This window comes from Anoplophora glabripennis, unplaced genomic scaffold (assembly GCF_000390285.2).
Source record: "Anoplophora glabripennis isolate ALB-LARVAE unplaced genomic scaffold, Agla_2.0 scaffold241, whole genome shotgun sequence".
In the NCBI taxonomy this organism is placed as follows: Eukaryota; Metazoa; Arthropoda; class Insecta; order Coleoptera; family Cerambycidae; genus Anoplophora; species Anoplophora glabripennis.
The window spans coordinates 15,468-34,872 of record NW_019416432.1 but is presented as its reverse complement, the minus strand read 5'-3'; the positions used below and the strand labels follow the sequence as shown (position 1 = coordinate 34,872).

At 32.1% G+C, this 19,405-nt stretch overlaps 1 protein-coding gene across 1 annotated transcript in view; it reads left to right on the top strand.

Moving 5' to 3' along the window:
* The window catches only part of LOC108906640 (putative polypeptide N-acetylgalactosaminyltransferase 9), a 206,492-nt gene extending 204,255 nt beyond the window's left edge, over positions 1 to 2,237 (top strand). Inside the window, exon 4 of the mRNA XM_018709954.2 lies at positions 2,039 to 2,237. Coding sequence (XP_018565470.2) covers positions 2,039 to 2,237 — 199 coding nt within the window. The remainder of the gene's footprint in view (positions 1 to 2,038) is intronic.
* Positions 2,238 to 19,405: the final 17,168 nt, after the last annotated feature.

The window sequence follows — 19,405 nt, the reverse complement described above, 5'->3', positions numbered from 1 at the left end:
TTAAAACTCATATCGGTATTAATGTGATCTTCATATATATGCTTCAAATTTAAATCATCTTGCTTGAAGACTATCAACATATTTGCATTATCACGTATTAGATGTTTTGGAATACGTGTATACGTTTGACAAAGGTAAAAACAATCTACTTCTTTATGACGTCCCATACTGAAGTAATTTCTCATAACATTTTGTTTATCACAGGCTACATCATCAAAAATAAATATTGAGTTTCGTTTTACATCTTCAGGCGGTGGAATGTTGTCGCAATTAATGAAGGAGTAATATCCAATTCCTTTTATTGGTTTTAGAAGCTCTTCTAAATACTGATATTTTGACTGATAGAGAGACTTGGAAAAAATATAAATATTTTCAAACTTCAATCCATTAGGATGCTCGATTAAACTAATCATAACATTCGTTTTACCACAGTTTGATGGGCCAACAACCAAACAACGAATTGTGGATGGTAACAATTCTCCATGCCTCTTCAGAAGTTTTTTTTCTTCGATATCATTGTTGTTAATGGGTAAAACCGTTGACTGTTTTACAATGCGCATGACGAAAGCAATACTATAAATAAAGCCTAGTTTATGATTCTCTACTTATATATTAAATGTGTTGTTGGTATTATCATCATTCTTGAGTAGTTTGTAAAGCCAAATGTTTCGAACAGCAAGAAAATCAGGCAGTGGTATATAAACTCTGTTATAAATAATTTACTAGTAGAGCTCCATATTCCAGGATATAAATTTTGTGGTAATGGTACAAAACTTGCGAAGAGATTAGCAAGAGGTGATGTGGGTGTTAATGGTTTAGACGAAGCTTGTAAAGAACACGACGTAGCTTATAGCAGAGAGAAAAACTTGGAGCAACGACATAAGGCAGATCAAATTTTGGGNGCTCTCTGATTGGGTGGAGGGGGAACTCCCCGCTCTCTGATTGGGTGGAGGGGGCGGGGCCAACAAAAAAAAGTGGTGGGGGGGTGGATTCAAACTCCCCAACTTACACTACTTACATCTTCAGGCGGTGGAATGTTGTCGCAATTAATGATATAGTAATGTCCAATTCCTTTTATTGGTTTTAGAAGCTCTTCTAAATACTGATATTTTGATTGATAGAGAGGCTTGGAAAAAATATAAATATTTTCAAACTTCAGTCCATTGCTCGATTAAACTAATCATAACATTCGTTTTACCATAGTTTGATGGGCCAACAATCAAACAATGAATTGTGGATGGTAACAATTCTCCATGCCTATTCAGAAGTTTTTTTTCTTCGATATCATTGTTATTAATGGGTAAAACCGTTGACTGTTTTACAATGCGCATGACGAAAGCAATACTATAAATAAAGCCTAGTCTATGATTCTCTACATATATATTAAATGTGATGTTGATATTATCACCATCCTTGAGTAGTTTGTAAAGCCAAATGCTTCGAACAGCAAGAAAATCAGGTAGTGGTATATTAAACTCTGTTATAGACAATTTACCGGTAGAGCTCCATATTCCAGGATATAAATTTTGTGTCCTGGTACAAAACTTGCGAAGAGATTAGCAAGAGGTGATGTGGGTATTAATGGTTTAGACGAAGCTTGTAAAGAACACGACGTGGCTTATAGCAGAGAGAAAAACTTGGAGCAACGACATAAGGCAGATCTAATTTTTGGGTGAGAAGGCTGTGGAGAGATTTAAATCATCAAACGCATCTATAGGAGAAAAGGCAACAGCGATGAAAGCTAAAGTTAAACTAGGAATGGGATGCGTTAAAGAAAGAACTAAGAAAAGAAAAAGTATAACTGGTAAACGTAAAGTGAAATCTAAAAAAGTTGGGGGATCATTATCATTTAAAGATGTAGCAAAGCAAGCACGAGTAGCGTTAAAGGGTAAAAATGTGAAGAATATGAAAGATGCTATTAAAATTGCATTAAATGCTGTTAATAAAATTAAGAAGACGAAGAAATATATTAAAGCTGCCCGAGTAATCCCAATACCAATACCATTATTTGCAGACTTAAGTGCGCTTGGTCCTTTAGGTGGTGGAGCAGCAGGAATGATGCCAAAGATGCAAAGCAAAAGCTTGAAGAAAGTAAACGACATAATGTTGCAATGGAAGAAATAGCTATAGGTAAAGGATTGTACATGAGACCTTACAAGCAAGGACTTGGTCTTTTTTTAGGACACAACCAACTTCCAAACGTTACCGATAAAATTACCGAAATGAGCTCTTACTAATTTAGATTTAATAAGATTGGCTAAGAAATTAAAAATTCAACATTTTCGAGGTGTATTTATGAGAGATAGTTTACCACATCGTGTTCATTATAAAGAATGTGGTATTATTAATCTAGACAATGAAAGAGGCTCTGGAACACACTGGACTGCATATAAGAAAAATGGAGAAAAAGCAAGTAGATAGGCTATGTTCATACGGAGCCAAAATCCCATGTATTTTCTTATGAAGGTTCAGATTGCAAATTTTTGGGGGATTTTACCCCCTCCACTCCACTTTTAGACCACGCCCATCGACCAATCAGAGCGTAGCATTCAAATTGGCCACATCTCTCGACCAATCAGATCGCGGCAAATTGGCGGTAAATTCAAAATTTCTAGATTTAAACGCATACGCAATAGAGATCGGAGTGAAGGAAGAGAGGTAGACTGCAATTGATGGTAAATTTAAAGATGGTTTCGAATTTTATTTAAATTAAAAAAGTCTCTCGCTCTCTGAGATTCGAACCCCGAACCTTTGGATTCCAAAGCGAGCCCGTTACCTCTAGACCACCATAGTATCATTTAACAACAGGAATACTGCGGTTGATATATTTCAGCTATTAGTGTGAAATTTCATAATCTTAAGATGAGAAATTCGAACATAGCTCCGTTCAGGTCTCTTAAACAAAAAAACATGCGTATTAGCACCTTATATTTCGCAAACGGTTTGAAATAAATAGCTGTGTCACTAAAATTGGGTTAAGATATTTACGAAACATCAATTTTTTTACAAAAGTTTAACACGAAAACGAAGCATTGTCTGTTAAATTTATTGTACATACTTAATTAACACCCTGTATAACATTATCTATTTAATTACTAGAAGAATTCTATGCTATTTAGGAAATGAGTTTAATAGAAACCGTTGTTATTATTATCTTAATACTGCCGTGTCATCTGTATATATATCTTAAGTTCGTATTAAAGCCCATGTGACCAACGCTAACTACTTATTCTTTTAAATATCAAATTGTATTGAAAAAGCAAAAGTTCAGCCTAGGTCTGGGAGAGAACGTATTAAGGAACAAACCAACAGATATAAAAACCTTTTAAGAGTTGTCATGTCGCTTCTTTAAGAACATCCTGTAGACTGCTGCTGCTGCTGTTACTGAATGGTAAATTCAACCCTTCACCTTAGTTATATATTTATATATTTTTTATAAAAATACACTATAAATATGGAGAAGAAATGCCGTCGGATGGAATATCAGTTATAAAGTAAAAAGTGGCTATTATATTTGTTGCGTTTTAAAAATTGGGTTAAGATATTTACGAAACATCAATTTTTTTACAAAAGTTTAACACGAAAACGAAGCATTGTCTTAAAATCACTGTCTGTTAAATTTTACTTAATTAACACCCTGTATAACATGATCTAATTAATTACTAGAAGAATTCTATGCTATTTAGGAAATGAGTTTAATAGAAACCATTGTTATTATTATGTTATATCGTAAGATCATATTAGACCCAAGGACAAATTCTTTTAGTTGAAATCGGCATAGACCTTGGCTGACTGAAACAACCCTGTCAGCGAAATAACGACTGGTATGTCCGGCCTGTGCCGATATGAACCACACTTTTCCACACTGTCGTGACAAATATAGTCGCGATTCAATTATTTTTTCAATTTTGCTAAATTCCCGAATTAATTATTATTATCATATAATCAACGAGTTTGCCTGTGTGTGTTTTTGTTTTAGTTCTCATATTAGCCCATATATTTTATAGTGTGTGGTGCTTTTTGTGTGTGAATTTGGATAAAAAAAGGTAAGTCTTTAAACCATAATAAATGTAAAGTCCATAGAGAGAATATTTGGTTGTTGAATTATTTTATTCAAAAGATTAAATGTTTTTTGTGTAAAGATAGGTATAGGCTTCATAGAAAAACTGATAATATTTCATTTAAAATAAGAGGTTGTACAGTATTTTTGGATGAAAATTGACTGATATATGACCACTCAAATTTTTGGATTAAAAATGCGGTTGGCATTGGAACTGACACTTGTACAGGGTGCTCAGAAAATCGGTAAATATAAAAATCTTTCAAGAATAAACTCCCTTTGCTTTTAACAGTACACAAAATATGTTATTAAAGAAAGTTGTTTAGAATTGAAATTTATTATTAAAGTACAGTTTTGACGTAGGACTAAATTTTTTTCTATATTTAATTTTTCATAAAATAATTTTTACTGCTATTTTCATTAAAATTTTGACGTAAGAATGGCTGTGTTTCAAACAAAACAGATAAAAATCATAAACTTTAAAAGGCCTTTTAAATATCAACCGTTATAATACGTCACAGGTTCTAGATTAAGAGAGAAAGTTTCGAGATTATCAGCGGGGTATAAAAGCCGAATACGCTGTGTATATGGTCTTTTCTTTCGTGCTTAAGGTGAGTTTTAATTTTAAAATAAGACGTGTCGCATATCAAAATTAAACGTCTTACAGTAAGATAGTGGGTCTCAACAATTTTTTAATAGCTGTGCCGATTCTACTCCACAATTCAAGATGTCGACTGCAGCAGGATCGACATAGCTTTCAGCCGGCCACGTCACATCGGCTGACGTCTGCGCGGTAGAGCTTGATAACCATTCGTGACAACTAGAAGTATTATATATGTACAAATATATTATTAGTAGGGTTGTTGATGATTTCTTCTGATACAATGAGTAGTCATTTACTATAAGTAATATTTTAGATAATAATCATCGATCACGTATTTACCATAAAAGGTTTTGTTAACATATTTCTAGCTATAAAACAAAGTTTTACTGCTTCAGATCTGTTTTCTATTGGTTCAGACCTGTTTTTTAGCATAAGCTGTAANCACTTACTTCTAGGTATAATCCTCCAATTATTTTGGATGATAGTAAAAACTACGTCTTAGGGTTAATAAACTTCAAATCCTTCAATTCAATTCCAAATATCGAGAAAAATAAGAACAACAAATTTTATTTTGGTTCCAAGGGTAAATATATTGAGATTACAGAAGGTAACTACGATATTGAAGCAATAAATAAATATCTACAACAAAAATTAGGTGACTCCAGATGTCTTGATAATGATAACAATACAACAGTGAGGATTCCTAAAGGGTTTCAAAAGCTCATTTCTATTAAAGCCAACAATAACACTGAAGTGTAGAATCAAATGTAGTGAAGACATCGATTTTACTAAACAAGATTCAATAGGACATTTGCTTGGTTTCAAACCACGAAAATTGGCTGCATTTGGCAATCATGAGTCAGATTTTCCAGTCGATATTTTCAGTGTAAATACCATCTGCATAGAATGCAATATTGTGGGTGGATCCTATATTAATGATAGGCAAGCTCACGTTATACATGAATTTTTTCCTACAGTACCAGCAGGTTTCAAAATTATTGAGACTCCAAGTAACGTTGTCTATTTACCCATCAACACTCGAATTATCGATCAGATTGTTGTTAATATAGTCAGTCAAGATGGTGAACTTATCAATTTCGGACGAGAGGTGGTGTCATTAAGTCTACATTTGAAGGAAACGTAATTAATAAGTGCAATGGTAATAAGGTACAACAAACGTGGCGGTTCAATTAGTCACAGAAACTATATAAGAGGTATACATTTAAAACCAGTCGTCTGTTCTACACGAGTCATCAAACCAATAACAATAAGAAATCGAAAGTTTCTTGAGTCTCTTGGTTTTAAGGTAATTTTTAAGAAGTGATAATAAAAATGGATATATTAAATGTCAACGAGAGAGCTTATTTTGATAACACTGTTATTAGCTCTGAGAAACATACTCATCAACCGTACGCATCTACGTCTTTGAATAATAATGATGAAATTCGTATTCCAATACAACAGCAGGATGTCTATACATTACCTAGTGAAAGTTCATTGTACATTGAAGGTAAATTACTGAAAACTGATAATACAGCCTCCAAAACTGCTACATTTGTGAATAACGGTGTCATGCTTTTATTTGATGAAATCAGATATGAAATGGGTGGATATGTAATAGATCGCATCCGTCATCCAGGTCTAACCTCAATTCTAAAAGGATACGTGTCATTCAATAGATGTGGTACTCAATATCTACAAAATGGTGGATGGTTTCTAAATAACAATGAACGGTCACCTATAGTTGACGATAAAGGAAATTTTAATGTTATAATTGATTTATCTACAATTTTCGGATTCTGCGAAGACTTTAAGAAAATTATTTTAAATCTGCGACAGGAGTTGGTGTTAATTCGTTCAAATTCGGATATCAACGCTATAATAAATTCTAACGAAAACGAGCCAGTTAAAGTTGTATTAAATAAAGTATTGTGGAAAATGCCTCATATATCAGTGTCAGATGTGGAAAGGTTGAAATTGGTTGACTATGTAGCTAGGAACAAGGAATTAGAAGTTCCATTTAGGGGTTGGGAACTACATGAGTATCCTCTTCTACAAGAAACTCAGCGTCACACTTGGAATATCAAGACTGCAACACAACTTGAGAAACCTAGATTTGTAATTGTAGGATTCCATAGTAATCGTAAAAATAAATTGAATAGAAATTTTAGTCAGTTTGATCATTGCAATTTAATCAATATGAAACTGTATCTTAATTCTGAGATGTTTCCTTATGATAATTTGAATATAAATTTTGAGAACAATCAAATAGCAACCTTGTATGACATGTATGCAAAGTTTCAACGATCGTATTATGAAAAGGAAAACGAACCCATTTATACACCTGAAGAATTCAAGAAATTTGCACCTTTAGTTGTTATTGATTGTTCTCATCAGAATGAAAGTCTTAAATCTGGTTCAGTTGATATTCGACTAGAATTCGAAACTAATAAAGATATTTCTCCAAATACAAGTTGTTACGCTCTGGTACTTCATGATCGATGGGTTAAATATAGTCCTCTAACTAGTGCTGTAACAATTGTATAAAACATGTAACTAATAATTGTTAATAAATAATAATAAGTCTTAAAGTGTTTTAATTCATTTTATTCCATAATTTCATTTAATAAACAAAGAGTTCTATTATAATCTTACAGATGTTCAGAAGGCCAAGGGTCGGAATCGGGACCACAACTCCATCCTAAACGGGCATTTAAATCTTGTTCACCTCTTTTTACATTGTCCTGAATCCAATATGAGAATATTAGCATGACGAATATTTGTTGATGGTTGAAATTTCCAGTACAACTTTTTATTCTCTTGTACCGTGCACAGTTTTCAAAGTGTACGGCTTCTAGCATAATATGCTGCTTTACACATGGCGTCATCTATTGTTTCGTCAATGGCTTTATAATTACTTGATATATTTCTTAGCGGAAAAGGAATGTTCTCAAGATATTGATAATATTTATCATCCAGTAACAATTCAAATAAGTATATTTTAAATGATATTTTAATTGTGGGATGTAATGTTTGCACAATATCATTCAACTGTTTAATGGATACGTTCTCATATCCTTCTTTTTGGCACACAGTCAACACGCTATGAATAAACGCATCAAGTTCCATTTTCTTATCCACCAACAATTCTATGGTTTGGAGAGGAGGTTCTGTATCATATTCCGCTAACCACTTAAAAGCTTCCTCTAGTATTGCCACTTCTTCTAAGATATTCTTTAATAACTTGTATCTTTCTTCATCGTAACAACACTCGACAATGCAACGTTTTATAAAGTCACTCTAAATATCAACGGTTGCATAATGCAAAGCAATATGCATCTTACTGCATGGGTTTGTCATAGTCATGTTATTCAAAGGAGAGAAATGAAAAACAAACTGATTTTGATCGGCTAGCTTGTAACTTATATACCAGTAACTTGCTGACAGGCGAATAAACCAGCAGTATATACACTACTAGTTTACAGGAGACATTTCCGCAGATGATTTATCGAATACAAATTCTTTTGTTTGCAGTGTTATCATCGTCATCTGAAATTCTTTCATAACCCCACGGCTTCGTATCTGTGCTCCTAGAATTTAAAATTCTTTTATCATCGTAAGGGTTAAGAATCATCTTATTTTGTCGAATTGTATAGACACAATGCTTTTTAGATCTAATTAAATGCTGTGGCTTGTAAATAATTTCATGATCGAACAGAGTTCTTTTGTAGTCTTCAAATGAAATTTTCTTAACACTTGCTGATGTAGAACCCTTTGACTTCTTAACTATCTTGTTATTATGAACTTTATAAGCATACATTTTTGCTCGAAGGCCGATAAATTCTAGCATTATTTTTCCATTATTTTCATCTTTCATCAAACCTGGCACTTTCTTGTTTTTCTGTTCTATTCCATATGGATTATGAGAGTCATAATCAGATGTATCAAATCTGTGACTGTCTTCTTTAATATACTCATAAATATCAGGCACATTCAATTGATAAATTAGACTATCTGTATCTGTGTACAGGAGTTTTGCTTTATTTTTAAATTTTTGTAAGATATAATCATAGTGAAATTCATATAGAAAGGTTTTAGATATATCTAGAACACAGAATCCTGCGTATATAGGTTTATTAAATAATATTTCTAATTTATTCATTTCTATGATTATCATATCATCATCAAAAATGCTGCAACTGTGAAAATTAGGTTTTGCAATATAATTTTGAGCGCCATAACGCCCGTCCCATTTAGTGGTCATACGGACATCTCTGTATTTTCGTACGTTTTCCATTAATTTGCCGTAAACAGCATTTATCATTAATTTATAAAAATTTTTATCAAAATCATTTTTAGATTGCTGACGCAACATGGTGTTTAAATCAATATACTTTTTCAACCACGCAGCTTGTTTAAATCTGAGAACTCTGTTAATTTTCTTTAAACGTAATCCATGCTTCAAATAAAGTTTTAAATTTCTGTAATGGACAACGTAATTATTTTTTGGATACAATGTTAGTAATAATTTTTTTAATTTTGATCTCGAAGGTATTGGTGGAGTCATGTGTTGTGGAGCTAATGGCAGATCACTATGAATTTGATGTAGATAAGTGGGATATTCTAAGTCACAGTCGAAAATATAGCCAACATCGGCATTATCTGGAATATTTATTATATCCAAATTTTCAATTTCATTCTCTTCAAGAAATTCAAATTCTCCATATGGTAAATATTCAGACATTGCAGCCCCATATAAATTGTTTACATCAAAATACATTAGATAAGCAGATTCTTGATTTGAATCATAGTGATCCCCCATATATTTATTATTTGCTTTTGCATATCTATTAGAACACTGAGACACTCCTCCACGGATACCTCTCTCAATAAACATAAGTTTTTCGATATCAGTTAAAAGTTCTAGGTGCACTCCCGTCGTTTTAAGCATAGCGTCGAACGCTAAACCTGGAGCAGAATAAAAATGTAACGGATCCAGTTCATATGTTAATAAACAAGTTCGTCGAAAATTTTCAAATATATCGGTGAGAAGGAGAACATCACTTTTCAAGTATAAATCAGAATAATCACCTAAAGTCTTTATGTTAAATGTTTTCCAAACATTAAAAGCATGCTGATAATCTTCATCTTTAATGCACTCATCATGCAATTGACTATAGAAATTTGTTTTTGACGGTAAACAGGTCTCAGTGAGTTTTTCCCACGAATCAATATAATCGTAAGGAAAAACACCTTTTCTTGTTAATAAATCAAATTCTTGATCAGTGTTACAGTAAGCTCTAACAGTGGTTTTCTTTTCATTTTCCAAATAAGAAGATAATTTGTCAAGACTGCTAGCCATAAAACGGAATGAGTCGATGAATCGTAAGTGTACATCAGTACCTTCAACCGTTTTAGTAAATGAAATATATTTTTCTTTATTAACTGGTAATAACCGAATTGGACCTGCAAAACCAGTAGCTAATTGTTTTATTATAAAATTTGCATCATAACCGCTTAAATTATGAAAAACAACAGGTATATTAAATGAGTTTTGATAATTTAGATTACAATCTTGATGAGCAGCACCTCTGTATTTTGATGTAAGATGGCAATGATCGCGAACTTTGATATCTTTCGATGTAAATGGTTTGGTACATATATGACAGCTTGTTGCAGTAGCATAATTTATTTCTTGCTCGAATGATAAAGTTTCCATTTCTTTTGGATTTTTAAGAATACTATTAACATTTAATGCAATATCTTGTAGTTCTGAAATAAACCATTTTATACAATCATCTCCTCGATGTAGTTTCAGGCTTGATAAATTATTATCATATGAGCATTTCAAATAATATGCCACACTGAATGGTGTATGCTTTTGATAATTAACTGAATTGGAGTTTTCTACTCCTAAGGTTTCACACGGTTCAAGAATACTTTCAAGATCAGCATATATCACAAAAGGTACCTTTTCTTTGTAACTGAAATGTTTGAATTGTAAAATTTTGTTTCGACTCCTTTTGTAATTTGAGGGCACACTTATTCATGTTATTGCAGTAAATTAAATGTCTTTTAAGTAAATCATCAGAAGTAAAATGATTTAAGCACCTATAACATATGAAAGTTTTATGTCCATGAGAAGATAATTGTTTTGAAAGTAGTGCTGACATTCTCTTTATCCATGCGAAGTGGAAAAATGTCTTATCGTTTGAGAATCCAGTAAAATTATTATTTTTTTCTGTCGACAGCACCAGTAAATTAATGGGTTCTCTGTCACTGTTTCTATAATTGCTTAAAGAAAGCGGAAGAACGTTTTTATTTTCTATACAATACAATTAATAGACAAGTTATTCAATTTTTCAAACTTTTTTATATCGTTAAGTTTTATTGGAAACTCAATAGAATCATATTTTAGAACATCTTTAAAATGAGGATAACTTGTTTTCCTTTCATGATGTTTAATTTTAGATGGATATAGAGCGGAGACCACAGCCCACAGAAAACAAAAGGAATCGTCATTTTCTATATTTACAACAGCTTTTTTCCGTGATATAAAACCAGGTAAACTCACATAAGTTGATGTTCCCCCTTTCAAAGGTGAAAATTTGTTAATATTGACTTTTAAATGTAAAACCTCTGAAAGAGCCCAACCTGAATCTTTTTCACTAAATTCTTCTAATTTATTTGTTAAAACATGAATTACGTTATCCCTGTACCAAGATTTAAATTAGTATTTATATCGATTATATGATTTTTTGTAGAAAATGTTTTCATATCAGTATCACCACTTTGAGGTTTAATAAAATTACATACTAATACAATACAATACTTTAAGCATTGATTTCTGACGATATGTTTTAATTTTCCTTAGAAAACTATTAAAGGCTTTATTTAAGAAACATAATGGATCTTTGATACTTAAATTTGCAATTAATCCTATACACACTCGACCATCGAAGCAAGAATCAATCGAATGCCAAATTAAATATCGACTACGTTTTTTTTCGGCAGTATTATCCTCCAAGCCCGCTCCAACTTTACTAGAAGTATGTTTTAGGTGTTGCAATTTGGCTAAATAACATTTCAATAATGCTAAGTTTCCTTCTAATTTAAAAGGATTTTCGGCTTCCTCTTGATGGTTAATTCTATTTTTTATCGCTGTCTTCAACAATTTCACATTCTCTTTCACTAACTTGATTTGACTGATTATCTCTTCTTCAGTTTTTACCAATTTTACGGCTTCTCCAGTAGTTCTTACAATTGTAGAACTAATAGACGTTATGGTTTCAGGATTCATGTTTACTTTATATCACTGTACGGTCGCACTGAATCAAGGAAAACAACAGCGGCAGCAGCAGCAGCAAGAACACCGGATTAGTATGAGAAGTGTAAATATAAACTGTGCGGTTTACAGAAGAATACGAGTCATTTATATGCGCAATGCTGCTGGAAGCTTGCGCAGATGAAGTGAAACGTTAGATCGTTTTGAGGCATTCTACCACAGTTTTGCTTTTGCTGTTCTTAAATGTAACTTATTCCTTTACACTAATTCTGATTTTGAACAATACATGCTCTTAATTATAGCACTACAACAACTATGTTACAGGTAAACTAATAAAACATCCAAAAAAAAAATTTATAACTTATTTGTATATTTTGAATATTACAAGGAAAATAATGAAATTCAAGAATATATAATATTTCTTTATTACAGGTAAACCAATAAAAAAGCCAAAAAATATATAACTTACTTGAATATTTTGATTCAGATTTTGAACAAGGTATATTCTTAAATATTACATGGAAAATAATAAAAGATAAAAATATATCTTATTTCTTTATTTTTAATAAAACATCCAAAAAATGTATAACTTATTTGTATATTTTGAATATTACAAGGAAAATAATGAAATTCAAGAATATATAATATTTCTTTATTACAGGTAAACTAATAAAACAGCCAAAAAATGTATAACTTACTTGAATATTTTGATTCAGATTTTGAACAAGGTATATTCTTAAATATTACATGGAAAATAATAAAAGACAAAAATATATCTTATTTCTTTATTTTTAATAAAACATCCAAAAAATGTATAACTTATTTGTATATTTTGAATATTACAAGGAAAATAATGAAATTCAAGAATGTATAATATTTCTTTATTACAGGTAAACTAATAAAACAGCCAAAAAATGTATAACTTAGGTACTTGAATATTTTGATTTAGAATTTGAACAAGGTATATTCTTAAATATTACATGGAAAATAATAAAAGACAAAAATATATAACTTATTTCTTTATTTTACGTATTCTAAATATAAATTGTACAATTTATAAGCATTAGCTAATGCACATGCACAACTGTCCAGCTTGTGATTCCAACATTCCGGAATGGTTGGTTTTAATTTGGGCTGTTCCGGAAGTTCCATTATCGGCTTATTTATATACTTCTTCAGGAATTCTGCTTTCTGGTTCCCTTTAACAAAAATAATTCCAGCTGTCTTGGTTGCTCCCTCAAGGATTTTAGGGAAATCTTCGAGAGATACATAACCATCATCCCATGGAATACCATGGTGAAAATTCATGACCCAATTCGCCTCCTTTTGTAGCTCTGTTGATAGCTGATGAAAGGGAAAAGGTGGCTTAAATATATAATGGTAAGAAATTTTACCATTATAAATCCCCAGTTCCTTCACAGCCCACCTGATTTCTCCTTTCTTGTTACTAATCTTGAAGGACTGAATATCAACCACGCAGTCAGAAGTCATTTTTCTAAGGATGTTTAATGAATATTTCAATTCAGATACTAATATCTGCAATATGGTTATAAACGATAGGACAGTGCTTATATACTTTCCAAATGATCTCAAGTCAGCGGTTCTAACGATTACGGTGGGGAGTAACGAATCCATGAAACATTATACATTATTGTATAGGCCTTAATGGAACACTTTACATAACTTCATATGATTTTCGCTCATCATAAATAAATAAATAGAAAATAGGATAAAAAAAATGTTCCCTTGACTTAAGAGACGATTCCAAAAAATTTCAGTTATTCACTCAGAAAAAGTGAAATTATGAAAATGTGGATTTTTATGTTTTATTTCAGAATTCGTGATCAGAAAAGACCTAACTCGAAAAAAAATATGATTTTTGGAAAAATTTTGGATTTACAAATTTTTTTTTGGATTTTTTTAAACATAAAATGAAAGTACCTAGAATATAGCATAAAGTTCGATAGATTAGAAAAATTTGACCAATGCTATTTTCTGAAAATCGCAATAGGTAGTATGTCAAGGTCACATATTTTTTTGCTTAATATACAAAAATTCAACATGATTTGACATTCCCTAATCGACCTTGTATTAAATTATTCAAAAAATAAACTAACAAAGATCCTATACACATCTGAAATTTGAATATTTTTGAAAAAATTTCTGAAATCTAAAAATGAAACCAATCGTTGAATTTTTTTCTAATGCTAGCAAGTCATACTAGAGGATGAGTAGAGAAAAAATTTCATATAAACTTTATCGTCAAGCGTCGCGTACGAGGGTTAGGGGTAAAAAACGAAATATTTCTTAAACAGTTTTTTCGTTATAACTTGACTACAAAAAGGGATAGAAAGCTGATTTTGTTATAAAGAGGAAAGAGAAAGCTTTCGAACGATGGCGAAATTTGATTTCGCAACTAGTAAGATAATCGGGGGTGGGGGTAGCTCAAAATTTTACATAAGGATGAGAGGTCGTGATCTTACTTTTCGAATTCTGAGACATAAAAATTTCCAAAAATGCAATAAAAAAAATAAGCGACAAAAAAAAATTATATATACATTTTTATACACATATAAACAAAGGTGTCAAATTACAAAACAAAGGTGTCAAATTACAAAACAAAGGTGTCAAATTTCAAAACAAAGGTGTCAAAACAAAGGTGTCAAATTACAAATCGTGGTGTCAAATTACCCAGTACGGTGTCAAATTTCAAAACAAAGGTGTCAAATTACAAAACACGGTGTCAAATTTCAAAACAAAGGTGTCAAATTTAAAAACAGAGGTGTCAAATTACACAGCACGGTGTCAAATTACAAAACACGGTGTCAAATTACACAGCACGGTGTCAAATTACAAAACACGGTGTCAAATTTCAAAACAAAGGTGTCAAATTACAAAACAAAGGTGTCAAATTTCAAAACAAAGGTGTCAAATTACAAAACACGGTGTCAAATTTCAAAACAAAGGTGTCAAATTACAGAACACGGTGTCAAATTTCAAAACAAATGTGTCAAATTACATTTTTTGCTTACTCAGCAGAAAACGGTGTTGAATTACAATTTCTGGTGAAATAAATAAGAGAGTTAAGTGACAGTTCGAGGGAATTCACCGGATGCTGCTGGAATCTGCAAGTTGTAATAATTTGATAAATATATATAAGTATGCAAGCGTCCGTTGAATATATTTAGTCTTGTACGAATACCAGGCTAGATTACATCGTCGCTATGCATCCAACAACAATGTGCTCGCTGTCACCGGAGGCCAGGGAAGAACTCCGGGAGCATCCGCTCAGTGTTGATTCCGTGATTAGTGAAACGTAAGTTTTTTATTCCTATACATATTTCAATCATATTCTGTTGCTTTTGTATAACAGTCTAAAATATTTGATTCGTTTTTTATTAACATTTTTTTTCCTTTCCTTGCAGCATCTCCGGGGAGCTGGAGGATCTGCCGGAAATCGCAGAGGTGGTTTTGGAGGAGGCTGGAGGTACAGCCGAGCATCTCCAAGGCTACCACCCCGAAAAGGAAAATGGTGGAACCGGATGATTCCGATTTTCGAAATGTCCCTTCGGCTTCAACTGGGTAAATATTATTTTCTTAAATAAATTAAGAAAAAAATCTAAAAATCTGGAAAATATATATGTATTAATTTCCTTTATTTTCTATTGCAGTGGGACAAATATGGATATCCTTCGACGACTCCAATCGCCATCGAGGAGCCTCCGATGGGCGTCAACATCACCGTCCCCTGAGCCAGCTACTCCGGCAACTCAGTCAACTCCGGCAACTCCGGCAACTAATTCCATAGGCGAGGATGAATGGGCGGCTTCCTTGGCGGAAGAGAGGCGACGGAGGGAGGAAGAAGCTCAACGGGCCGAATGGGCTCAACGCAAGGCCAGGGAGATGGCACAATTAAGAAGAAAGTTACGAAGAGAGGAAGAGCTCACCGTAGCACTGAAGGGCGAGGAACGATTTCTTCGTAAACAGAGAGAGACGCTCGCTCAGGGAGCAATTGCGGCTTCTCGACGAGCGAGAACTCACTTTGGAACGAAGAAAACGTACCAATACCGCTTCAGTGAAGCGGTTAAGGGGAATGGTGAACCAATTTGAAGAAATAGGAAATAACAAAAAAATAGTTATTTCCTCAATCATTGAGTTCAGCAACTATTTTTGTAACATTTTTTATGTACATATAATCAGATTTTAGTTTGTAATATTTTAGGTTATTTTTATTATTATTATTATTATTTGTATATAAATTTTTCTAGAAATAAAAATATATTGTCAATTCATTTTTTTTCTTACCAATCGAAATTTCTATGAGACAATAAAATATTTTCGTTAAATATTTAGTGCTTGCTTACAACTTTTTACTTCTACTTTTACTGACACAATAAACAATTTTTTATTACAAGAAATGTAGAATAAAACTAAGCACACAAATAAAATCCTTGGTGTATATTCATTGATACTATTTAAATTTTGCTTAAATAAAATAATTATTTTGAAAAAGCGTTTGTAAAACATGCATTTTCAGTTATCCTAACCCTACATTTTAACAATTTTTTCACATACTTACAAATAAAAATAAACAATTTTATATGTATGACTATGGAAGTATATGTTATAAGATTTGGAGATATATTTACAAAAATAGATATTTTCATAGATTTCAGCACCTAAAACCTTATTGGTTTGATCAACTTTTGTATCTGTTTTCATGTTTTACTGCAGACATATTTGCACATATCATCCATGTTATTAGATAAGCTGTATTATTCAGTTATTAAATGTTCAAAATTATTTGTCTTCAGATTCAGTGTATATATAAGGCTCGATAAAAATTGTTTACAAGTTTCAGGAGAAAAACTATGACAAAACATTCACATCATTTACTTGGAACAGAAAATATAGTATATAAGGTTTTATTTTATAGTATATGTACGGGGAAGAATAAACAACATTCAATACAAATATTTTTATTTTGCAACTATTGCAAAACATTCACATGGAATATAAGACATTGTAGACAAAAGTTTATTTCAAATATTAATAATCATTTTATGAATCCATTTTCATGCATCATCTTGGATAAATATAATGTTCGTTGTTGTACCAATTTTTCCTTTACTAACCATATATACAGGTAGACTTCTTAAAGCATCGTTAAAGTTTTCAATATCTTCCTTTTCAAAATGTATGTAAAATCTTCTTGGTAAGTAGCAGGTAAAATTTTCAGTTTCGGCCACAATACCGTCACCAAATTTGGTTTTACTAAACCTCAGTTTCACTATTTTATACTTTTGATTTATATGTAAATCTTTAATATTCTTCAGTTCTTTATATGAAGTTGCCTTGTTCAACTTTTGCAGATCCATGTTGAATGTAAATGAATGTTATAACTGAGTTCAAATAAGTCTCATATATGTATATATACCTTACCCGCCCATATTTCTCCAGTACCCACTCTATCTTATTTACCCTCCTACTTTTTATAGTGGAAGGGCTAGCTATCAGGATATATATATATACCTGCATTAAACAAGTAAATATATCATTATTTCAACATTTAATTATTTAACTTGAAAATATATATTTTCTTATTAATATGGTTTACAGGGGTAAGTAATAATTGAAACCTTAATATCTCGGAAATAATAAATTATTTTTTTGTGATTATCTAGTTTTTGAATATATATTTGTTACAGATTTTGTCAATTGTCCATTAGTTCCCAATCATCGTCTCTTACGACGTCGGTTGGCAAAACATTTGAAAAAATGTAGACGAGACCTGTATCAGCAACAATTAGTTGCCCGTAATCGTTTCTTACGACGTTGGTTGGTAGAACATTTGATAAAATGCAGCCTGTATCAGCAACAAAATTTAAATCTAAGGAACTGGGAGAGCATCAATGATGGACAACAGAGCACTGTTAACAATGGGCCATGGGTTGCTCAACAGGAGGGACAGGGATCATATTGGAATAACGCTCCAAATGATGATCTCAGGAATTTAATTCAGAGAAACCGGGAGCGTATCAATGATGAACAACAGAGCACTGTTAACGAAGGGCCATCGAATGCTCAACAGGAGGTAGAGGAATCAAATTGGAATAACGTTCCAAACGAAGATCTCAGCAATTGGCTACCACATTTGCAAATGTGGTTAAATCTATCACAAAATAATGTTTGAATTATATTGTATTGTTTTAATAAATAATATTTTAAAAGCTCACTGTGTTTTATTTTTATATAACAAAAAGTAATGAAATTCCCATATTAAAACAAATGTTATATGATTCAAAAAAAACATTATAACATTAGACGCACTAGCAACAACAGTTACTTGGAATTATTTTTATCAAAGTAAGAACTAGGAACATGCTTCGATCCATCTGCATCCTTAAAATAATCCTTAGTTTCACATGGGAAACATTTTCTGTTTGGTAGGTCGCAATCTCCTCCGCATTTGATGCACTTATACTTTACTGGAACAGGCATATTGCAATCAATAAATAAAACTGTTCAGCACAATTCTAATGTAATAATGATTGAAGAAATCTAAAGTCACCTACTTTTATACCACCACAGACACCAGACAGGTTAGGTATCCTCAAAATAATACACAAATATCAATATAAAACTTTATTTGATAATAAGAAATATGTTAACAAAACCTTTCATAGTAAATACGCGATCGATGATTATTATCTAAAATACTACTTATAGTAAATGAGACATCGTTAATTCTTTTCTGAAAGTGAGCTCTATCACTGATCAATTCCATCAAATTAGATTTTCTTGCTTTTTCAAACCAGCCATCAGGATCCATAAGTATATGTTTTATTATTATCCAAATTAAACACAACCCGCTTTTGACCACTCATTGTATCAGAAGAAATGCTAAAAAATTATCAACAACCCTACCACTAATAATAGATCCATACATAAATAATACTTCTAGTTCTGCACGAACGGTCATCAACCTCTACCGCGCAGACGTCAGTCGATGTGACGTAGCCGGCTGAAAGCTATGCCGATCCTGCTCCAGTCGCCATCTTGAATTGTGGAGCAGAATCGGCACAGCTATTCTACTGTTCTTGTTGTTATTGTTACTGTTGTTGCTGTTGTAGATCAATAGCATCAATAACAACGACAACAACAGCAGCGGCAAATACAACTACTACAATTGCTACTACAACTACTACTATGGCAACAACAACTATAACAATAACAGAACAAAAGCGGTAGCACCAGCAAAATCAATAACTGCAATAACAACGACATCTAATCTAAGGCAACGACGCGGGTAAAACTCATAAATCATGTTAATTGAACTGATTTGCTTAGCCAACAGTATGCGTAAGGAGTATAAGAAGTGTTCTGTAGAGTTGGAAAGGAATGCTTTGACTACAGCAGTAAGGAATTTTTGACTACTTAGTAAGGAATACTCTGA